Here is a 25,832-nt window from a genome sequence, read left to right on the forward strand (position 1 = left end):
TGGACTGCATTTCAAACTTGACCTGAGACAGGGACAAAATACACATTTCAAAACAGTCCTTCCGCCCCTGACAATGGTGATTTGCTGTAAATAAACATTTCTGTCCCATGGTTCCCAGCCCAGCTCCTAAAGCTGCTATTACAGTCAGCATGTATAACAGGAAATGGGAGTAGGAACTAGGAGGAACCAGACATCCAGAAATTTCAGAAACACACTGTTCTCTGTAACAAGCTGGGCACCACTCCTCCAGGCAGAGCACATCAGGTTTAGATAACCTCGATAGATCAAGTGTATTTTTATACTTGTAGTATTTATTACTTACAGTTTTTTTCAATCGCTAACAAGCGCTTAACCATACTTCAGATACTTTTTCTAAACTCTTAACACAGACTCACACCTACAAAACACAATTGGCCAAATGGATAATTTCCTTCTCAAAAACACATTTTGTTAAATATATACTAAATCTTCATTTCAAAATAGAACACATCTTTCTCTGCACACACCAACTTTACCAAAACACTGGAAATCTGACTCAAAATTAAATTATTCTGTCAAAGAATAACACTTGTTTTCACCTCAAAAGGTACATGCAGTCAATCAAAGTACACCAGGTTTCAAAATACTGGCTATTGTTGACATTACAAAAACTGCATAGACTTTTCAGTCTCAGTTTTACAGGTATTTGCTTGCAGAACATGCAATTCACTGTTTTACACTGAATTTCCTGGTTAGGAACTGCATGTCCAAATGTACAGTAATGTTCACATTCAAGCATTCCAGTAAAAAGCTATTTTTTTCCTTTACTGTTTACTGCAAGAGGTACAGTAGAAACACGGTATGATAGAACAGAAAAGGTTTGACAGTATTGCTTACAGTGAACAAAATATCCATAAAACACATAAGAGCATTCTGAATAAAAAAACAACAACAGCGAAAAGGCCAAAATAAAAAAAGGGGGAGGGGGGGGGGGGTTAAAATAAAAACAATCTCTCACTGCTCCTCTCACTGCTCCTGCATCTCTCACTGCTCCTGCTCCTCTCACTGCTCTTTCACCTCTCACTGCTCCTGCTCCTCTCACTGCTCTTGCACCTCTCACTGCTCTTGCACCTCTCACTGCATATCTCACTGGGCCTGCTCCTCTCACTGCTCCTGCATCTCTCACTGCTCCTGCTCCTCTCACTGCTCCTCTCACTGCTCCTGCATCTCTCACTGCTCCTGCTCCTCTCACTGCTCCTGCTCCTCTCACTGCTCCTCTCACTGCTCCTGCTCCTCTCACTGCTCCTCTCACTGCTCCTGCTCCTCTCACTGCTCCTCTCACTGCTCCTCTTACTGCTCCTTTCACTGCTCCTGCTCATCTCACTGCTCTTGCACCTCTCACTGCTCCTGCACCTCTCATTGCTCCTCTCACTGCTCCTGCTCCTCTCACTGCTCCTCTCACTGCTCCTGCATCTCTCACTGCTCCTGCTCCTCTCACTGCTCTTTCACCTCTCACTGCTCCTGCTCCTCTCACTGCTCTTGCACCTCTCACTGCTCTTGCACCTCTCACTGCATATCTCACTGCTCCTGCTCCTCTCACTGCTCCTCTCACTGCTCCTGCATCTCTCACTGCTCCTGCTCCTCTCACTGCTCTTTCACCTCTCACTGCTCCTGCTCCTCTCACTGCTCTTGCACCTCTCACTGCTCTTGCACCTCTCACTGCATATCTCACTGCTCCTGCTCCTCTCACTGCTCCTCTCACTGCTCCTGCATCTCTCACTGCTCCTGCTCCTCTCACTGCTCTTTCACCTCTCACTGCTCCTGCTCCTCTCACTGCTCCTGCTCCTCTCACTGCTCTTGCACCTCTCACTGCTCTTGCACCTCTCACTGCATATCTCACTGCTCCTGCTCCTCTCACTGCTCCTCTCACTGCTCCTGCTCCTCTCACTGCTCTTGCACCTCTCACTGCTCTTGCACCTCTCACTGCATATCTCACTGCTCCTGCTCCTCTCACTGCTCCTCTCACTGCTCCTGCATCTCTCACTGCTCCTGCTCCTCTCACTGCTCTTGCACCTCTCACTGCATATCTCACTGGGCCTGCTCTTCTCCCTGGGCCCCTTGCTCTTACTCTTCCTCGTCCATACATTACAGTGTTTGTCTTTTCTGTTTCCAAAAATATCACTCTTCAAAGTCCTCCCTTTATTGTATAAGTGTCAATGTAATAGAAAAAAATAACCCCTGCCATTGAGTCTAAGCCAGATTGGAATCAGTTGTGGTTGGCCCAATTTACACAAAATAAATCAGCTAAGATATATTATTTTTGAACTGATATCATTGCAGAAGCAGATGTTTTTATACTGTATCTAAGGTTTGGAACATTGTTTTTGCTATTGTGGGATGTTGTGTGTTAACATTTGTAAATACTACCAAACCGATCCATAATTTTGTTGGGAGGTATAGCTTGTCTGTTCAGAAAATGTAAGCATTGTGGAAATGTGTTCAATGACTCCATATTGTGTGAAAACGACATGAAATGTGTGAATGGTATGGCCACAATATACAGATGCTGTGCTAATTGTGTTTAGAGTTTTGAAAATGTGACAACTGCTTGGACAAATGCTTGTTAGCGACTGAAAAAAACTGTAAATGAACTAGACATGTACGCAACTCAAAAGGTGAAGACGCAAACACTGAACTAACATGTGCAATTAAAGGTTTGGGTCCAGTGAACAACGTGCATGAAATCTGCATTCCAGACAGCTGCTGCTGAACAATAGAAAGTGTGTGTGTGGGAAAACAATACAGTGTGTCTCTGGACATGGCACACCACAAACATCCTTCAACTGTACAGCACGTTCAGCACTCCTTCACATTCACAAAGAGAAGCTGGGGGCACCTCAGCAAGCCTAAAGGGGGGACCCAATAAAAGTCTTACATGTTAAAATGTAATTATATTAAATTCATTTTAATTAAAATGCTAAATACAACAACAACAACATAAAACTGATATCACATTATTGTTATTTATTTTTATTACAAAAGAAGGACCAGAGGTACATTTTATCATCAGGTATGAGTTTCTTTGAATATTGTCTTGTACAAAGGTGGGGTGGGGTGGGGGGGATTGGAGTCAAAATGGTTGAGAACTACTCTTACACAATATTTATGTATGCGGTGTATTTTTATACTTATTAGAATACTGTGAAGTTAGATCAGATGTTCCACCCTGCAAAAACTAAATTTCTTGTCAATATCTAATGATTGACAGGGAGACTGGCATTAAACACACACACACACACACACACACGCACACACAGAGACAAACATCTCTATTTTGGTGCAACTGAATAGTCATACATTCCTTGTCCTTTAAATGGAGGTGGAAATGAGCCCTGCGTGATGCATGTGACCTTTGCGGTGTGTTCCAAAGAGGAAAACACACACACAAACACACTATTACAAAAACCACACATTTACAGTGATACTTAATTCCACTCATGCAGCTATAAGAATCTCTTTTTCACACAAAAAATAACCACAGAAAACTCATACAACTGTTCACCTTTTTAGAGGTTGCAAAATGGTAAATTTTGTGTTTTTTTTTGCTAAAGGTTAAAGGAGAGGAACCGTGACTATGAAAAGTCAGCAAAGCTGTTTGAATGCTCTCATAATACAGACCCCTGATTTAAAACATGGTGGCAACTGCACTGGCCTTAAATGACACTGCTCTGCCTACGTTAGATTGATTGCAAAGTATGAATAAACATGCAGTCTAACAAAGCCAACGTATTAGCTTAATACAAAAACAGGCTGCATGCAAAAAGACAAAATATACAGCGACAGTCTATCAACACAGAACAGAAAAATCGAATGCCTTGAAGGCATAGTCCCATGTCCCGATGCTGTAACTAAACCACAAACAAAAGAATACAAAACACACACAAAGAGAGTAGCATGTACTACCTAGAAAACCACAGCAAGAGGGAAACCACAGGCAGGGTAATAACACTAAGACTGCAAAGTTTCTGACTTGCCGCCAAATAAACGGATGTGAAAAGAAAGGGATTTTTTTCCATCTCTACACCACTCTCCTCACTCCTGAACCTCTGACTCTGTGGCTAGCTTCTGCAGGGCTGGTGTTTGGATGGCTATCCTAAACCTGGAGGTTTAAAAGTTCAGATTTTTCTTTGACTAAAAGCATTTTAACAGTCCGAGACTGTTATTTTCAAATCTCGTACCTTAAGCGCTCTCAAGTAGGTTATGTTTTGTGAAAACTCTCGTGAGAATTTGTGTGTTTTGAAAATCTTCTGAGTGCGGGGTTGGGCAAAAATAAACAGCATGTTAAATTAATTTATTTTCTTCAGATAAGATAAATACAGAATGTCAAGAGCTAAGAGGATGTTGAGAGATTGAGAATGAGGGTAAAGTTTATAAAATGAGGTCATAGAAGGTTAACAATATTGAACCTATAGAGATTACAGAATGTTGACTGGTTTTAAAATGACACTTTTTTTAGAGCTATATAGAATAAGGTTACAGAGCCTACATCATTTTAAGAAGCTACAGAATAAGGTTATAGAATGTTGAGAGGTTTAAAATGATAAACTCTTGAGATAATATATAATGAGATTAAACAGAGAATGAGATTAGAAAATATTGAGACGCTAGAATGAGGTTTCAGAATATTTAAAATAGAAAATGAGGTTATAAAAGGTTTAGAATATTGAAATACAATACTGAGCAGAAAGAAGGGAGGACAGTATAAATGATGAAAGAGGGAGGCATGTGGGATACTGTACACTCAGCTGTCTGGCCTCAACACACTGGAATGTGCTGGACTCAGCTGACTGGACGTCCAGTCCAGACTCCATAACAACACACACAGCACCTCATTTACCCTGCACACACATAAAGCTAGCAATAAAAGGTAAACATTTATCACAAACTGCATGCAAAAATACTTCAAATGCTTGTGAGTGTGCGTATGTGTTGGTTAGAGGCCTCGTCTGCACCTCTGCACACAGCCACAGTGAGGCGCTATCACAAGATGCTTTGCCTGTTCACATGCCTGGAAAGGGAAAAAACCCTAACACTTACCTGGATACAGCCTAAAAACTAGGAGTTATACTGACATCCGAAGATCTGATCCTACATCAGGCCACTCTGAGTGAGTCAAACAGAGTTGTGTCGGTCAATTTTGTCAGTCACGGGTGACGAAACTCTCTTGTCTGCCAAACTCAGCTGATGTCAACTCACATCACGCCAGCTAAAATAAACACCAGACACATAATCTGAAGCTACTGGTGGATTTCACCACTGTGCAGATGCTCTCCCTCAGTGAAACACTGTATATCCTGGTCCCATCATCTAGATGTGATGTTTCAAATCAAAATAACCGTTTCACTATTAAGGTGTGATCACATTAGTGAAATCTGGCTACATTTTTCAGGCAAAAAAGGCTTGCTGTCTACGGTCAATAGTGTAGAGATGTGCAGTATGAAACACAGCTCACACCGAAGTCACTTTCAAACCAACGCAAGCAAATCCGCAAGACAAATTGAACCCAATGATAAATCTGCATAGGGAAATATCTCACCCTCAGACATATGTTAGAGTAAAAGTTGCAATATCTTTGAATCTCCTCACACAAGTACTTGCCAATGCGGGGGTCTATTGCTTTTGTTGACAGTGGTTTGTTGCTGTTCTTGTTCGGTCTCATCCATATTTTTTCCAACTGTGAAACAATGGCCCGGGCATTTTGCATTTAAAAAATGAACCCGATGTGAAGTCTGTGAAGTGTAATCTTTTGTCTACAAGAATTCGCCAAACAACTGTTAATGTTATTGCACTTTAAGTCAGCGTATGTGTTTGTATGTCTGCATACCTTCGGATGACGATTTTGAGAACCCTGTAAGAGCCTTTGATGAGGATGAGAGCTTCTTGCCGCGAGCCGTAGAGAGCAGAGCCGTTAATGTTCACCAGTTCATCCCCCACTCTCAACTTTTTACACTGAGCTGCCTTTCCTCCCTCTTCTATCTGTAGGAAAGAGAGAGAGAGAAACAGGTTAAGGTCGAATATTATATTTATATATGCGTAATATACATTCAAAGACTCCATAGAGGAAGAAAACTGAGGTCGTCTGTAGATAAAGGCCATATTATAACAGATTCTATTCTTCTGTCAAAGAGGACTTAAAAGTTGAATGCTTAAATCAGAGAAGCATGTTAACCCACACAGCCTTGTCCATTTCACTTCGTAATAACTTAGGACAGGTGAATCAGAGGTCAAATACACATACAGTGTATGTACAATGCCATTCATCAAATATGAAAACAGACACAAAATACCAAGTTCTTCCATCAGGGACCCTCCTACATAAAATAACACAAAGGGTCAAAGATCGGCTCCAAAGCCACGTAATTCCCATACACAAAATATTAGCCTAGCCAAAAAATACACAATCACACTTTCACTCAGTCACGCACATAAATCTCAGCTTCCAACATTAACACACACACCTTTCATGTTTTGCAGGCACATACATTACAACAGAGTATCATATTCATTTTTAGGTCTTACATTAGAGCCCACTTCTCTTTAAACAAATCCTACCATCAAAACACACAGCTAATGTCATAAAGCTTTCAAACTGAAGGCACATTTCTCCTCTTAGCAGCTACTGAACTAGGGTATTGAAACTAATAGGTCTGTAGCCCATATTCGGCCCCAGAAATACTATACTGTAGGTGTATAGTATACTATAAATAAACTGAGTATTTTCTTTTTAGAAAATGCCTTAAATTATAAAATGGTTCATTATGAAATCCAATTTAATTTAAAATAGTAAATTGTAGTTAATAGACAGTAGTTTAAAAATGGTGCTTGCAACGCCAAAGTAATGGTTTTGAGTCCCAGGGAATGCTTGAATGCACTTTGGATAAAAGTATCTGCCAAATGCATACATGTAAAACTAAATAAGAAATCATAAAAGCTTACTCATATAAATCACAAAGACTGTGTTAAATATATTTATAGTGCATTTTCACAGTATTTTTTGATAAGTTCAGCATTCAACGTGATGTAAAATCTGGCTATTTTTTTCTTTATTTTGCAGCAGAATCATGAACGCACTCAAGAGTAAAAAAATAAAAACACACATCGGATACACATGCGATCATTTTGCAACAAGTGAGCCCCTGTGTCTAAACAATGAAACCAAATCTTTCTCGAGCATGTTCACACACTTTACCATTTTGTAAGACTCATCCAATGCCAACTGCCGCCTGGATTGTAGAGTAAACATATGCACATGTGTTGTGTGTGAATGTGCGTATGTGGTGAGCATTGCAGGAATATTTTTGTGTGGTTTTCTAGGAGATCAAAGACAGAACTTGTCCAGAGGGGGATAAAGGAAATATTCATGCGGCCGGAATAAAATGCTCGGTGGGGGATAGTGAGTGTCGGGATGTGAGTTCATACTTCACAAAATATTCAGATTTTGTCTCATAAGCAAGTCCAGACAGGGTCTGGAGACTTTTTTGTATTTTCTGTGCTGATCGTGGGAGAAAATCTGCAGGAATCTGTGAAATGAATTTAGACGGGATAAAATGTTTAAACAGACCTGACAATACCCAGTAGCTGAATACATAATCAAATCAGCCAACATATTTAATAACCCCAATATGTAAGAAAATCGTTGTCCATGATGGACATTCTTATTCTGTGACGACCTGCAAAAACCTGTCAACTCAAGTGAACTGAAAGAGCAAGCACTTCAAAGAGACCAGAGATATTTTTAGGACACAGAAGGAAACAGAAAAGAAGAGATGGTCAAGACATTCAAGTGGTGGGAGATGCAATGGGGGGGGAGAATTTTTTTGTTTTGGAACTATAATAATTATACATTTTACATTAATTTTTTTGGGCTGGTTTAGGCCTTTCATGAGCCCCTTTCACACTGCACATTGGTCCAGGACAATTGCTGGGTTCAGTCCTGGAATGAGCTCTGTGTGAACAAAAGTCAGAACCAATGCCGTAAAGGCTTTGTCGTAGTGATGATTTACTGGGGGTTTTGAACGCAGATCAATGGTCGTGATTAAAAAATATGTGCAAACTGTGATGAAGCGGAGATCAGGCAGCTCCTCACTATCCGTGATGAAGCGGAGATCGTAAGCCAGTTTAAGTGAAAGTTAACGTGCCTAGCATTTTCGACTCGTACATTGCACGTCACATCCTGATGTCACATGTCATTACAGAACTTTTACGGGTTGTGTGTGAACGCACGCACAGAGTTCGGTAAATCACTGGCAGTTAGGGGTGTGACGGTTAGTATATAACCGTGAGACCGGCGGTTATAGTTGAACACAGTCATTAGAACTCTATAACTGCCAAAACAGTGTCATTAAAATATTTTTTACAAACATGTTTTAACAAAAATTATTTTCATTTTTTAGATAAGATCATAAGATGCGCAATATATCGGGAGACATGGTTTTTACCACTTAATGAAGTTTTGTAAATCGTCAGACATGATATTTACCACTTCATTAAATTTTGCTTTGTAGAAAACCTTTCTTAAAAACGAATTTTGTTTTGTACAAATTTTATCTTAATTTTAATAAATGTTTCATCAACCAATTGCATGTATTTTAATAAATAAAAAGCAAATATAGCAGACAATGATAACCGTGACATGGAAGCACCAGCGCGCCGCGTTCACTTGCACTGCACTGTGAACTAGAGCGCATCTCATTGTAAATGAAACTCAGCGTAGGCCTATGCCTCATACATTAGCATTAAATATCTTTGCTGCATCCTTTCTAGAACAGACGGGTGCGGCTTTGAAATTTGCTCAAAAAACTTTGGCACGGATGATGAGTTTTGTGACACATCTCCTTAATAAACGGAGGTCTGAAATCTCTGCCCCTTTACCGATCAGAGCGCGCGCTGACACGGAGTTAACCCGCTATCTCCAAGAACAACCAACTGACTCTACGACAGATCCACTAGCATGAGGCTTGCAGTCTTTCTCCTGTACTCTGGTGGTTTAAGATGCAGAATAGCTGGTTATATGTAATGGAAACATTATTCCGATGTATGGTCACAATTACAGCCTCGCTGAGGACATTGCTCTTTCTCGCTCCATCCTTCCTTCCCATCTGCTCCAAACAGATACTATAAATCAGCATACTCAAAGCCCTTCAGCCTGGACCACAGGGGCTTCATCTCAATACATGCAACACAGATGACACTAGTCGAATAACTCTTTTTCCACTTGGTTTTCAACTGACTGGACGTGTGTTTCATCTCAGAGACCTGAATTGCGCTGTGCTGTAAATCCAATAAACCTTCTCTGGGAGTCTAAATGAGACTGGTGTATAATATGTTCTCCAGGTGGATTGGTGCAGGAGAGCAGTAATGTAGCCTGACCTTCCATTAGTTCATTAAACTCAAAACAAACAGTCTTTTTCCACCCTAAAATCCAATCTGCTGCACATACTTCATTGGAAAAAGCCCGGTAACCCTCATAGCAGGTATGTTTTATGGCAGGATACGTAACATTGTTGCACAAAGAGAACAAATTTGCATAGTTGGCAGGCATACCCGAGTGCCCCCTTGGCAATAAAACAAACTCACACACACACACACCGTCTTACCTCATAAGCTGCCAAAGTGCTCAGAACTTCCACAACTCCCTGCGAGGAAGACCGGGCAACCAAAATCAAATGAGAGGGAAGAAGTTAAAAGAGTGTTCACTTGCTGTCCTCCACTAAATCTTTTTAACAGGTACCCGGGGCCATGATGTAATGGCACTGCATCTGTGCATGTTCACTCTCATCTCTCGTTGGATTATTTAGAAGAGCTTTTGTCAAACTGTTGGCGTCAGCTGGTGCACACCACATAGACCTCACATCACCTCTATCCCTCTCTCTCCTTCCTGTATGCCCACCCAGTAGTCTCATTCTCCCACTCTTTCTTTCCTTTCCTTTGAGCTCATGTTCTCCTTCGATGCTTGATAAAAATAACTGCAGGCACACCTATGTTCCATCAGACCTGTGCATGTGTGTTTATTGCGTGTGCACGAGTGCTTGTTTGGCTTGGGCATGGGCACTGACTCGCTCCCTGGTGATCGTGAAATAAAGTTCACAAAGGGAGCTTTATATAGGGTTGAACAGTCCTACATGACAAATCCCTTTTTTGTCTCCCCATTCCTTTAATCTCCCTTAGGAGCAACCACTGCTTACATGCCACGCGAAAAATAAGAATTTCCATATCCATTCTTCGAACATGACCTGGTGTAAAAAATACAATGGAGGAGGTGAATGTTAGGGGAACTTTCTGCCTGAGACTTCTGTGTTTATAAAAACAGCCGAGATGAGTAGTGAGGGCAGAGACTAGAGCAAACAAACGGCACCACTGTGACTACTTTCCAGTCACTCCGTTTCGAGATAAAACATGGTCTGAGACTCTGAGTTTAAGCTAGAGGAGGCGAGAAACACCTTAAATTACAAGAGGCTTGACTTGAAAATGATAGGAATAGCTTCAATACAATAACGGCTTTGAGGGACTATTTCTAGTTATACTGGCAGTGTAACAAAAAATGCATTTGCATTCCCAGGCTCAGAGACCACAGGAGGGAGGGGTGTCCGTTTGTGTCTTCACCTCTCCCTGTACAATATGATTGCTAAATTCAGCACAAATGTGAGTTGAGTCAGCACTCCACACTGCATACAATCCAGTATTAAACAGGTAAACACCCAATAAGACCTCTCTAGTCCTGTGTTATTACAGTTATTTTGTTCTTTAGCAAATTTATTTTTTAACAAATTAAAATGCATATATTTCCCCACTATCATACAGAGGTCCACTGCTGGCCATTTCGTTTTTTACTATATTAACTTGCATAATGCATGCAAAAAAACCAACAACAACATTCTCATGCGACAGACTTTGTTCTACATTATCTTTGGTTATAGTGGTAAACAAAGCGAGAGGTTTACCTGAGTCAACACATCAGTTCTCATAATCATCACGTTAATCAGAGTATGTGCATTAAAACCAATCTGCAACAAGTAGAGAGTGTATATGGACCGAGGGCCTCGGCAGCAGTGAAGAATGGGCTCCCTGTCTCCCAGTCCCAGCATCGGCCCTTGCGGCATGAGGTCACCTCCTCTATCACTCTATAAATAACAGGGCGTTGCTTTTTGGCAGTCTGGCTCACTGCCCGCCATTGTGCCACAGCTGGCCAGTAGAACAGTCCGTCTGAGCTGCCTAGAGACCAGAAGGCTCTTACCAAGTATCACCAATCCCACAATAAGAAAAGGAACATGGGGAACCCCAGGAACACAGTTGCCCATTTTAGAGGAAGCAGTTGCATAATGGCTACAAAAAGAGAAAGAGTCAGTATAAGAGAGATAATAGAGTGCAGAACAGACATATCAAGCTCCATTTTATGACATTATGTTCCATAAATGTGGAATAAGTAATTCACGTTGACTGACACTAATCTGGGAGTGTTTAGCCTTTGAATAAACCCATTTGTAACAGAACCTGCCATAACATTTTTCACAAGACCTACAATATATGTTTGAGTACTGCCATTTTCCAGCACTAATTCACAAATTTTTCCAGTGGGACCTTTAGAGGAGGAGGGTTGTCCAAGAACACTACTTTAAAACAAGTACTGCTTTATCAATGCCTTTAATGGTTTCCTCAGTCAGAAAACCACGAACAGAGATCAGCCCACAAACATTCCCAGAGCTGATCTGAGACTCTGTACTATATATGCTGTGTCAAAAAATGCCATACATTATATTATATAGTACATACGCCTCTAACTCTAGCTCTAAGAGCAGATTTGAAGCAATGAAGAAACTCTGAAACCCACTTTTTTGCTCTACCCTTATTGTGATGGAAAAAACAACAGACATAACAGCAACTGGAGCAAGGAAAGAGAGTTGAAAACAAGTCACATGTATGTGTGGGAATGCATAAGTACCAAAAAAAAAAAAAAAAAAAAAAATCCACTGAGGAGGACAGAGAAGGGTCTATATTCATACTAAAGTTTCGGAATAAACACTTATCCTGAGCTATTATAGCATGAAGGAAAACATAAGACCTCAGGAAAACTAAAAACATGCCATGTATTTAGCATTAGACGCATTTTTTTGCATGAAACTTAATAATGTTCCCAACTGGCTCACTGCATAGCAATTTTCCCCTAAATGTGTTTATACATATTCAATATTAAGATTAGTACAAAATGCCAAAATCTAGGGGTAATGCTAATTAGTACATACATTAAAAAAAAAACACAAATATACTCTGACGCACATAGAGTATACTGTACATACACAAACAGACAGCTCTCCCTGGCTTCACTTTCATTCCACATCAATCAAAAGCAGAGTCGTTGGGTCACTCTGGAAACCCCAGAGTGCCCAGAATCCGCCAGTGGCCTCCACAAGACGAGGCCTAACAGCTGCCATTCCCACCCAAATCCACTTCAAGAAACTTCCCCTCTCGTTCCTGGAATCTTAAAGGATTTTGCCTTGTTGGTGCGTTTCCTCGTGCCATCGACTTTTTACACATGATTGTAATTTTGTGAATGTTTACTGAATATTCTGTAAAACAATTTAAACAGTTTTAAATGCATGTTTCATTTGCCATCATCAACTTAAAATTGTGACAAATTTTCACATCATTTTACTGAGCATCAGCTTAACATATTACCTTCTCATTAATGGAGGCATTTGAGCTACACAACATTGACTGATGAGCAGTTGTATTCAAAGCTCTGTAAACAGGTGGTCAGTGAATGCATTCAAGCACCCAGGCTTGCGTTGCGGTTCTCTGCTGCTCATAAAAGAGAGAAGAATGAGGTTGCGAGCCTTGAGTAACCCCGTCCTCTGCTGCACTACCTTTGTCTACAGTTAGACAAGGATTTGAGCCTCCACTTAACAACTGACTGGCTGACTGACAAATGTATTATCCCCACTGAAGTTCCCTTTATCTATCCTCACACACACACAAACCTGGTTAATCTGGAGTTAAGAAAACACCTCAGCATTACGGCAAAGCAGAAACAAAGCTCCCCCGCTAAGAACAAAGTGCTTATCAGAATGTTTTCTTTCAGTATCGTAGGTCACCGGTGCAGGCTGGGACACCTCTGTCCTTGAGCTGCCCTGATCTCATACACGGGGAGGAGATGGGAGTGAAGGATCTGAACCGCAGGAAGGGAGATTCAGCTCTAATTAAGAGTTAAGACCTTGGGAACACAGGCGAACCTGGTAAAGTGACATACTTGGATGCATTCAAGGTCAGAGTGGGTGAGAAGATCGCTGCTGGCTTTTAGCTCCTTCATTTATGAGGAAAGACAGTGGGGGAGGAGAGAGAAAGAGAGAGAGAGACCGAGAGAGAAAAGGTGGGTGAGACAGAGTTGGTGAGAGGGTGACAAAGGCTTCATTCAAGGCTCAGGCTGGAGGAAAATGAGAGCGCACTACCTCAGTGTTCTGAGCTACGGCTGCGGCCCGACTGAGTCTAAAGTTCCATTGTGCTCCAAGACTTTTAAAGGTGTGACACACAGCCATGGGTCACCACTGCAACTGAATCAACAGCCAGTGACCCATATTCACAGGAGAAGCATTGGTGAACGCAGCCAAAGGCACAAATTAGATACAAAAGAAACGTAGTGGCCAGCAATTATAAATTCATTAGAAGTGCAAATAAAAGTCGAAGGGAATACACCAAGAATCATTTAGTCTGTCACACAGTGTGTGTTTTACATTGCATGTTTTGTTTTTAAAGGAGACTCACAAGGAAGAAATGCCTTTCTATTGAGAGACATTTTATCACATTCCTCAATTTGTTTGCTTTCTACAGACTTAACCACCAAATGCTGTTTGCATGGACTTCCTTCTCAAATCATTAAACTAGCCAAAAAGGAGTGAGGGAGATGGCCTGATGATTGAAATAAGACTAAACACAACACTTAATCTGAAAGACAAGACACAAACTAAATGTTAAACATTCACAGAACAGCACTGCAAAGATCACCTCATTATACCCTGGCTGCACGATTACAATCATAATGGTCATAAATTAAAAATGTCCCAGCTGAACAAATTGCACACCTAGCATGTGAATCACTACACTTAATGTTTCCAAGAAGCAGTTTAAAGGGTTAGTTCTTCCAAAAATTGAAAAATCTGAAAACATTGTCACCTTAAATATACTTGAGAGCTTTCTCATAGTAGTTGATGATTCAAAAGTCCTGAGATAAGAAACAGTGCACAGCACCATGTTTGAATGTATGTGAACTAGAGATGTAACAATTCACTCAACTCATGATTCAATTCGATTCACGATTTTGATTTGAATAAAATTTTCTCATGAGTCTCATTTTTTTACAAAATAAAAAATTTAAGACATTATACAGTAAATGGAAAGGTGTGGTTTTATTAGGCAATAATTAGGCATCTTTGTGAAATTGAAATATATCAAAACTAAATTGGATTTTTAAAACGAACGCCAAATCAGACAAGTAAGTTACACGAATAAAATGAATCTTTTAATATGAACAAACTTTGTATGTGATCTTTCCATTTAAATTTAGAGGCAACCACTGGATTTTAATCATGGTCCAAACAAAGATCATACAGCATACGTAGTTTTTAATTTAAATGAGACTGGTTAATTTAGAAATTTGAAGCAAAAACAGAATGAGCTGACTTTTTGGAGCTATTTTTTGAGTTCACCACACCTCAGTCCATATTCACTTTCAATATACATAAAAAGGTTTTTGTTATTGATTACTAAAACTAAAAGAACAAAAAGAACTTGGACTTAAGAAAACTTAACAGCTGTCTTGGCAACAACTGAAATGACTAAAACTTAAAAATAAAAACAAATTATGGCTAAATAAAAAAAGAAAAAAAGTTACCATGCACATATTAAAATTACTAATACTAAAATTCAAAATCTAAAAATAAAAGCTAATTCATAGTATTAATAAACACAATAATAGTACATAAATAGGCCTAATACTTAAATAAAGCTGCAGTATTAGCTCTTGGTGCATAAGAAAGATCTGTAAAATTGCAAATAAGAGAGCGTTTGGAAGTTGTGACATTACCGTGAGGAAAAAAAACCATCACCCAAAACAAACCATGGCTAACAGTCAGATTCAGCCGTTTATTTATGATCCAGAATCAGATCCCGAGGCTGAAACTGAACGAGAGCAGCAGCAGCAAAGACTACAGCAGGATTTCTCTATGTAGTATGTATTGAAACTGTATATATTTGCTTAGCGGTTTTGGAAAATGACTAAGTTCCACTTTATGTAGTCTTTTTTTTTTCTTTAAAGGTGTACAAGGTTTACTTAATGTGCTTACGCGCCGATAGCTAAGTTAACAACACAGAGATATTTGAAGCAGTTTTACTCACTGCCTGCGGTTCCAACTAGGGCTGCACAATATTGGGAAAAAATGACATTGCGATATTTTATTTTTCTGCGATATATATTGCAATATTTTTTCTTACAAACAAAAATGGGGTGAGCACACTTACATTCTCATTTTAAATGATTTAAACATCGACACCATTGTGTCAATTGATTAATATGCGCGAGGGAGAGCGAGAAAGACAGCGCTCGTGTTGTTTGAAGACGGCTCTCTCTCTGTCTCTCTCTCGCGCGCGCGAGCGCTCTCTCAGTCTCTCTCGCGCTCGCTCTCTCTCTCTGTCTCTCTCATACTCCCTCTCTCTGCCCTGTTAAATGTGCATGTGGTTTTCAGTCCTGTCAATGATAAACTTTCACTCTATGATGGTTAAGCTGTGCAATTAATCCACGAATCACATTCGTCAAGGGGCGGGGAGCAGCTGGCCAGTACAGTTAATGAATAACGGATCAACTACGACAGCCTACATCACACATCCTGCGATGTGACTATCGTGGATTCGTACATCACGATATCGATGCTTAAACAACACATCGTGCAGCCGTAGTTCCAACACACGATCGTGACCCTTTTTCGTTAGGATTGCATCATCCTTAAAAAAGAAACGATACGCAAATCCAGCGTCAAACTGGGCCTTGTTTGTAAAACAAGCATCTTCGAAATGCAGGGAACAAAACAAAAACACTTGCACAACTCCGTCGATGCTCTGTAAAAATAAACTCCGTCCACTGGTCCCTTAATGTTTTTTTTTTTGGTAATCTGTGCAGGGTTGGCTTGCCCTTGCAACCAAAAACACACTTCTTTTGTGACATTTCGCTCTCGCTCTGATCAGTGAATGTCTCTGCTCTGCTATACGGGAGTGCGCGCTCTTCCGGCAGAAGTGCCCTTAGGACCCATATAAGGAAATTCCGCTCCATCTATCCATTCATGCATACGGAGTTTTTTATACTGTTAAAGAGTTGGATTCCCATGCTAAACATGGACAAAGTTTCAAAAATTAAGTTTTACGTTTGAAGGAGTATTTTTGGATTCATGGGAATCCAACTCTTTAACAGTATAAAACTCAGTATGCATGAAATAGCATTTCACCCCCCCTTTAAAGTGGGGCAGTTCCAACTTTGCAAGGACAGTCTGGCGCCTCTGACTCACAGTCTGCAAGTACGTTTTCATATGTAAAGGATTTGCCACTGATGATTCAAACGTGAGTTTTGAGCAGTGTAGAGTAGAGCTTGTTGTTTGTTGTTTATCCGATCACTAATGCAGATAGATAGGGAATTTACCGCTGATTAGAGAACCGGCTTTACTGACGAGATGCGCATTAACGATTGGCCGATCGTGATCGTAGCAGCCCTAAATGCAGACATGGTTTTATGTTTATGTGACTCATTATGCAATGCAACGCAAGTCATTACAATTAGTAATTATGTCCCCACTGGATGCAACAAATGCCTCATTTGTAAAGGGTTTTATTGGTTTTGTCTCAGTGCTCTGGGCAACAGCATCACAGTATGGTAAGGGGCGTAACAATTCCGTCACACACTTGAGGTATTTGGCCAATCACAATGCACTGGATAGCTGGACAATCGGCACAAACCTCGCTCTTCAGAACGATGAGCTTTGTAAAAATCGACGTGTTTCAGAAAGTCGGGGCATAGAGAAGAAACAATAATGTTCAGTGTGTGGAAAATAATGTATTTTTTGAACCTTAAACCACAAACACATTGCATTACACCAAAAACACAAAATAATGTTCTTTTTAGCAACGTTATATGATCCCTTTAAAACTGTTATAGTTTTAAATGTCTATGGGAAGTGATTCCAAAACTTCTGAAGAAAATTATGCAAACACAAAGCAGAAACCTACTATAATCACAAGGGCCAACTACCTGAACACAGAAAGCTCTGAGATTATATTACCAGGCACATGAGCACACATATCAAAACCTAATTAGACCACGTTAACTGCCATTTATATTGGAAACCCAACACTCACCCAAAATCAGTATTAACACATCACTAATCACATACAATACATGACACTCAGATCAAACACCTGCCTTTATTGCCGAGTTACTTGATCACATTCCTAACACAGTACAGATTATTCAACTCACTTAAATACCCATTCTTTAGACGAGCAGGACAACATATATCACCGCTGGTGGTCATTTCCACAAACATCCCAAAGCGATCAATCATTCTTTAGACGTGCACTGGGAAAACCTCCACCTTTTGATGCATGTCCAGAAACAGCAGTGTGTGCGCTCTCATAACAAGATCCCTCTCCTCGAGAGGTGAGAAGCCATTTTTGAAGTGCTGCCAAGAAGAAGCCTCCTGACGAGCAGATATTGTCTTTGTTTTAGCAAAGTTCAACACGAGGCAAATTAAAGGAACATCAAACCACTTCCCAGCGCACTTGGCAATAAATTACTTTGGCTAGCTGGGTTGTTATCGAGCGATGGATGTGTGCGTGCATGCAAATACTGGAGGTACGATCTGTAATCTGAATACGCACAAATCTGGAAGTTTGACATGCCTGACATCACCCCATCGCACTCTGTTATGGCTTCAATTGCAAATGTTGAGCGTATAGCAGGCCTCATTTCCAAAAAAGACAATGGTGGATGTGAGAGTCAGCAACTTTTGGAGTTTGGACTGAAGTTAACTTGGATTGATCCATCACTGTCATAGCAGACATGAGAGGAGGGGCATCATGATGGCTAAATTAAGACCTGTCATCCCTCAGCTTCCTGCGATTTATGAATAGGGCTAGAGTAAGTCCTTTGAGTGTGTGAAGTGACCTTGTCCCCTCAGCTAACCTCCTCCACACACATGGATCCCCCTCCCCCAGACTCACCTCCCTGGGAGCTAAGGGACTTTGGAGTGGTTTTGACGGCTGGTTGAGCCCAAATGTTGGATACGAGGTTGGCTGACAAGCTTTTGGTGGAAGTGTTTGATGTGGTCAGGTCTCCTGCAGAACACAGATGAAGTCTGAACTGACTCCCTGATTATAATTTACCATGTGTCTTCACAGAAGATCCTGAGGACCACAAACTTGCATTTCCTCAGACTGAGGTTAGACGGTAGGTTTGTAATTATACCAAATTAGCAAAGACATAATCATCCCCCATCTCCATGCAGATCAGCGATCAGTGAGAATTCTGCACAGTCCAATCTCAAAAGTCTTATGATTATCAATAAGGTCGAGTGGGAAAATATTGTGTCAAGAAAAGTAAAGAATGTTGGCGTTATTATATAATTCCAGTATTATCATATCTTAATTAGACATCATTATAACCTCATATCTCCCTACTTCACTACAACCTATTCTATTCCGTTTAACCATTCACTCAAAGAACAAACACACAACTAACACACATGCCTCACCGATTAGAAGTCCTGTCACTCCTAGCTCTGTTAAGAAACCATGTGGAAACACTGCTGAGTGTTTGTGGTGGAGGGGCTCAGGCAATAAGACCCCAATATCTCTCCCACCATCAAAGCCTCGCTGCCCAAAGCAAAGGCAACGGGAGCCAAGCTCACATTCCTGTCACATATCAGATCCTTCCCACACCCATAACCAGCTGTGGACCTCACCACAATCAACACATAGTTCAAAACAAACAGCCTTTTATCAAATAACCGAAGAAGCAATTTATTTACTCTATTAAATCCAATTGCAATAACAGAGGAAAAAGGAAGCTTTACCTCTTAGGACTGATGAGCTCCACACAGCAGTCCAAAACTGATATGATTTAACTTTGGGAAGCTATCCAGAAGCAGAAGTATGCTGCTGTTTGGGGAAGTAATCCCATTTTAAACAAAAGGATGATATAAATGGAAATAGAAGTGGAAAAATGGCTTCAAAAAGAGAGAGAGCACCATGCAGACCTAGTTCTGTAAGTAAATTCCATTCATTTTCGCCATAGAGCAATGGATTTTTTGCAATAACTGTATAAACATTTCTACATAGTCCTACAATGAATGACCTCTGAGGTCGCACAACAATAAGTTTAATTTTTTTTATATATATATCCAGGAAAATTTCACAAATTACTTTTTGCAAAAACATTTAAAATGATTTTATTTTATACTTGGTCAATTTTTATTTTACAATTATTTATTTTGTTTCACATTTGATTTCACCCCCTACAGTGTTTCATGGGATGAGTGGTTAATTCCTTAATTCCTTAAACTGTGAGTTTAAACTGTCAGCCAACTTAAAACATTGACATTTTGCCCCAGTAAAACATTTCCATCTCTCAGTTCAAAATCTTCTTTCTTTCCCCTCAAAACTCCAGCGCCTAAGAATAAGTTCCACTGACCGATTAGGAGTGGGAAGAGAGGGATGACTGGAGTGCCATGTGGTCTACATAAACTTCATTGCAGAAAAAGAGAAACCCAAGGAAATACACGATGTTTCCATCTCCACTTTAACATGAGAACAAAATAGAGAGGGAATGTGAGGGAGGGATGATTAACAAAGTGAGGGGGGAACAATGAGGTTTTTATACATAAATCAGCCTGTTCTTCATGTTCAATCAATGCCAATTTCAATGTAAAAGCCTTTGAGGATTTTTTTTTTTGGGGGGGGGGGGGGGGGGGGTGCACAGGCACAACTGTTGAAAATAACCAAGCATTCTTTGTAAACAAATGGTTTACATGCATTTTTCACCACAATTTTGAAGATCACAGGTCTGGCAATGTTTTGTCATGCATTGGACAAGTTGCTTTGAAACCCCTAAAAATGTTCAACTCAAAATTAAGTTACAATGGTATGTGAGACCAACTCTGTTCATTTTAGTTCCATCTGAGTCCATTTAAATGCCAACTTTCAAACTTTAACATCAAGAGATGCCGCTGTTTGTTTATTGATAAATCTTGATACCATTGTATCTTCTTGCTGCTGAGGTCACAATGAGCCATCATGGGATTTTAATTTGAGCACATGTTGCACACCTGGGGTTAGTATTGTGTCTGACCTTGAGCACCAGGTCCTTATGTTTGCTGTTTGAGATAAATGTCTGCCGAAACCACTGGGGGATTCAAAATAATGTCCTGAGGGTGCAAAGATGGAAGACAGGATCAGAGGGCAAGAGATTCCATGAGGAAAAAAGAGAGCAGAATACGCAAACATGCAGTTTGTGCTTTGCCTCTAAATCAGATGGAAAAACTATCAGTGTGAGTGGCAGCGAATGGAGCCATGTGCCCCAGAAGGCTTTCGTGCAAACACAGATAAACTATGAAATCCAACGCTGAGGGAGCCTCTGTATATCATATTTATGATGACATCTAAATAAAGTCCTCACAAGCGAGTGAAGCAGGTAGACGCAGATGCATATGCGTTTCAGGTTAAGCGGTTAACAAGTCCAGCCAGTGAATATGATGTTATTAGATTGGTCACAAAACCAAGGGTTGACACTTACGGAGTACTAACCAGCCAGCTACAAAAACTTACTCTTCTCGTGCTTCACTTAAATTCACATTACTCAATATAACAAAAACACAACACAGCTACATCTGAAACATATTGGTAATTCATAAATATGTCTTTCAACAATTGACTTTCTCAGAAATAGGGTGACCATATGAGCCATTTTCCCAGGACGCGTTTGCCTTGCCAGGTTTTCTATACTGCCTAAAACATCCAAAGTAGTTTGACCAATAACATGCAGGTATGGTCCATAATCAACCAATCGTGGCATGTGAGAAGGTGTGATCTACAGAGAACGATCAAAGCAATGCAAATACACGTACATGTTAGGTGTTTGTTCGTTCATTCAACTTGAAGCGTCACTGCGCACCGATCATTGTATGACAGCAAAGTACCAAGAGAGTGATTTTAATGCATAAGGAGCCGTCTGCTCTGCTCTCTATAGCTCTTATGAATGTCATACAATTATCGATCTGCACAGCACAAACTGCCAAAATCTGGATATTTTAGGCAATTAAAAATCCTTGCAAGGATGCGTCCTGGGAAAATGGCTCATATGGTCACCCTACTCAGAAACATTTAGGCAGTCTTCATCTTGAATGTATTTTGATCCTGCTGGCGATTAATTGAGAAACAATGATAAAATGTTAATGTCAAAAGCCTGGAAGTGATGGACAATATCACTACTTAGTGCAAAACGTTAAAGCACATTAAATCAAACACAGCAGAGCTAAGAAAATACATTTTACACCAACTACACAGCCAAACTGGACTCAAAACACATTACAAGTTATCAAGATGTTTTGAGCACCAGCATAAACAACTGTAAACTCCTAAGACACTGAAGGCTGAAAAGCACAAAATCAAATTAATTTCTTCCCTCTGTCAGACAAAAAAAATACCAGCCTCCCCCTCATGACCCCCACTGCCTCCTCCCCGCTGACTGAGGGGGCAGAGTCTGGGAATGTGATCTCTGGGAGTCTTGTCCCCCCAAAACATCTTCAATTAAGAAAAATAAATCAACACTTTGCACTCAAATACCAATGGAGAGGAAATGAGGGGGGGGGGGGGGGGGGTAAAACATGATTCGCTTACCTCCCTGTGAGGAAACAATAAAACGCTACTTTTTTCTAGTTGGAAGACATGGTTGTCAGTCATAGGTGGGTTAAATTAATCAATAAATAAAAAAAGAAAATTGCCTTTTCAGTTTGTTTGCCTCATGATGCAATGAAGAGTGCATTTTTATTATAACTAATTATTCTGAAAAAAAAAAATTTGGTTGGTTTTATTACACGCTAAAGATGAAGTTAATGAGCTGATGACACAAAGCAGCAAGCAACAGTCCACATGGTGTGCGCAGAGGAGACATCTCTAAAACTGATCATTACATTTATGCATTTAGCAGACGCTTTTCTCCACAGCGACTTACAGTGCATTCAGGATATACGTATATATTTTTTAACATTATTGTTACAGCCTGATTTGTTTTACTTCCTTTTTCTAACCAAAAAGCAGCTGCAGTTTTAGCATTATAAATCAATGCCAACCTACAAATAAAAGCAATATGCACTCAGCTTTTGAATGCAGATGCAATTTCTAGAAAGCAAGATGGGCAGTAAATGCAATTTAATAATTAATTTAATGACAAAGCAATGCAAATGAAAGCAATCACAAAATGTATAAATGTATGCTTTAAAAACAATTACTGTAAAATATTTGAAAATATACTTTTTTTGAGATAGCTGTCATTAGATTCTGAATATGATGTTAGGACCAGGCCCAGTCAACATAAAGCCATCTGTTTGGCAGATTAATCAGTCTGGCCAATTTATTGCTCTTGGATAATGAATAATTTGTGCATTAGCCCAGTTCACTTGAGCTATGTCCAGTAAAAAATATGGCTTTTACGAATACACTGCTTTTTCATTCCTTTCTTTGGGTTTTTGAAAGTCAATGATTCACAGATCTCATGAGTTTCATTATCTGTCATCTATTAAAAATGCTAAATTAACAAGAGTTTTAAGGCTGCTGTTGTTTATATCCATGTTCATTTCCTTACCACTAGGTTTTTTACAAAGTTCCCAAACTTCCATCAATACACCGTTACAATTAATCCAAGCATAAACAGTGAGCCTAAACTTTCAGCACAATGTAATCAAGTTGTTTGGATATAATCAATCAGACACACAAAAGCCTATAGCAGGAGTTTTCTTTAACTCTTTGTAAACTCCGGTCTTACTTTAGTTATGATGAGTGGCTCGCCGTGCTCCAGTCCTCCTTTCAGAGTGAATCCCCACGGAGCGCCTCCGTTCAGTTGCACATGGACGTGCTGGAAAGACACCAGTTGCTCAACGGTCTCCATCATGACTTCTGTGCTTTCAGCTCCGTCCGATCGCCATGCAATCACGACCCAACCGCATCACGACAACCGCAGACTCCAGGCTTGAGGGGACAGGCTGTGGGCGGCCAGTGATGGGCTTTCCGTGGACTGTTTGCGGAGGAAGTGCTTGAGAATGAAAAGTAGATTTGAGTGACAGATGGAACGGCCAATTATAACAGCGCGTCGTTCTAACTGACCAATGAAATTGTAGCAGAGGCAGGATTTGTATATACCGCTGCATTGTCCATTGTGCGACTGTCTGGGAAAACTCACGAAAGTCCTTCTCGGAAAGTTGGCAGTTATCTACTCTTGGGTCTTAACTTTCACACTACAACACCGAACATTTACATAAAGCTGGACAGGAACCTTTAAATGGGGTTTCAAGTAAAGCGTGATCGAACTGAAATGTTACTCAATCGTGAGATTTTTACAGAGACAACAATCAATAAGCTCAAAAGACAATTCAATTATTAAATAACTTAAATGCTCTCCCTTTATGTGAAGACTTAAGTATTTAAACTCCTAACATCTGAAATTATCACTTGTTTTAAATGAGTTATTAAACAAAGAAGAGATGTTTTCTCTTTAACTGGTGAGGCGGGGAAAACAAAAAACTAAAGCAGCAAATACATTTAAGATTACAGGGAAACAATTAATAAAATGGCATTGTATTTAAAGTTGTTGTTTTTTTTTAATGACCAAAAAGCCTTTTTTTTTTTCTTTAGCAGTAGACTTAAGAGTTTAAAAAAAGTCCACTTGGGGGAGCTGTTGTTTCATGTGTTTGCAGAAGTGTGACACGCTGTGATGTGTCATGCTGAATTTTAACCATTGAATGAAAGCTCAGCCTGCAGCCTGCATATATATAGCTTCAGAATGAGCACTTCTTTCTTTATTAATCATTTTCACACTGATGAGCAGCTATTTCCTTATCCATTCAGCTATGTGATTAACAGAAGTCCAGCGATGTCCAATTTGTCATGTTGTAAGGACATCTGCATTCAGCTATTAAGCTGGAAACCAAATGATCAAAAAATGCAAAAGCGTGTCTAAATCAATTATCTGTCAAACAAATGAGTATGGACTATGGAGAGAGTATATAGTAGCACTATACGCTAATAACTACTCTTGATAAGCCAGTTATTTAAAGAGTGTAACTGAAGAATCATAAAAATTCTAATAATCTAAAATATATGCAGCTATTGTGATGTACAATACAGAACATTGTAAATGCTTTCTATTTAAAATTAATGCATGGGAAATTAAAGAATACATACACACACACACACACACACACACATATATATATATATATATATATATATATATATATATATATATATATATATATATATATATATATGTGTGTGTGTGTGTGTGTGTGTGTATGTATATATTCAAAATGTTAAAAAAAAATCTGATTACTGGAAAACACAAAAACATGACACTATAAATATGCTACTAATTAAAAACAAAATAGTGAAATTAACATTTCAAGTCAGTTGACCCTACAGGCTGACATTGAGCCACCTTTCTGACTTAGGCCTTATGAGTTGCTGCAGTTTACAGCAAATACCTTTCTCAATGTGCTCTCCATTATCATTTAGTGGTACAGAACAGGGTATCAGTCTGAACACTTACAAGAACAGAACACCGATCATCAGATTAACAGTGTCTCAGAGACTAACCGTGTTAAAGTGAATGAGTTATAGACCCTACGTAAGCAGTCATTTACCAGGCACTTTAATCTAGAGTGACTTTCAGTATATTTATTACATGGAAAATCCCCCCTGGAGCAACCTTGGGTTAAATGTCTTTCTCAGTCAGAGGCACAGTGGTGATAGCTCTTGGTTCACTTTCTTTGTGCGGATTAAGCCAGCAACTTTCCAATTATAGCAATAAGACATTACAATTAAGAAAGCATAACATGCTCTCTCATTAACCTTCTTAACTTTTAACAGTTTCTTAGCATTCTGCATTCTAATCAACTAATTTCAACATAACTTTAATACATCTCTCATACACATAAAAGCACAGCCATAAGAGCCAGCCGAATGCACATGCAAACACAAGCGCCCTTTTAATACACTTGAGCACACATGTACGTTTATGCATGACAGCACCCACACATCAGCTCAGTTGTATTCCGGTCATCTAAATGCTGCTCATTTTGACACTGATGTCTCAGAATTAGTTTGTGTAAGATCAATTTCTATCCGTCTTCATTTCTATAAAGAGTGTTTTGGTGCACCCTCTGGATTTAGTCGCCCTTTCTTTTCATTCACTTTCCCACTGTCACCTTAAACAGAAGTCAGATTTTCTCCTATGACCCTTTTTTCTGTTTCTTAGGCATTTACTGTTCAAGAGCAATGGGGTCAAAATCTGCCTGTCACCATGGCAATAAACCGCTCCATTCATGCGAGCAGCTTGTCATCTCCATAATGATCAGAGATCTGACCCTGACAGATTACTGTGCAGTTATATGGCTGCATTCTTCTAATATGCTGAGCCAGGGGAAATTTCTCTGCTTCGCGCTTATCTCTGCTCACACACATTCCTATCACTTGCTGGGAAAACCCCCATCCCA

General features: G+C 39.8%; 1 protein-coding gene across 1 annotated transcript in view; it reads right to left on the reverse strand.

The window, feature by feature from the left end:
• Positions 1-23,390, reverse strand: part of LOC128017111 (protein Shroom4) — a 39,598-nt gene extending 16,208 nt beyond the window's left edge. The window contains exons 1-2 of the mRNA XM_052602325.1: positions 23,108-23,390; positions 5,864-6,015 (exon numbers count right to left, since the gene is read on the reverse strand). Coding sequence (XP_052458285.1) covers positions 5,864-6,015; positions 23,108-23,233 — 278 coding nt within the window. The 5' untranslated portion in view covers positions 23,234-23,390. The remainder of the gene's footprint in view (positions 1-5,863; positions 6,016-23,107) is intronic.
• Between the last annotated feature and the right edge of the window lie 2,442 nt (positions 23,391-25,832).

Source organism: Carassius gibelio, chromosome A7 (genome assembly GCF_023724105.1).
Source record: "Carassius gibelio isolate Cgi1373 ecotype wild population from Czech Republic chromosome A7, carGib1.2-hapl.c, whole genome shotgun sequence".
In the NCBI taxonomy this organism is placed as follows: Eukaryota; Metazoa; Chordata; class Actinopteri; order Cypriniformes; family Cyprinidae; genus Carassius; species Carassius gibelio.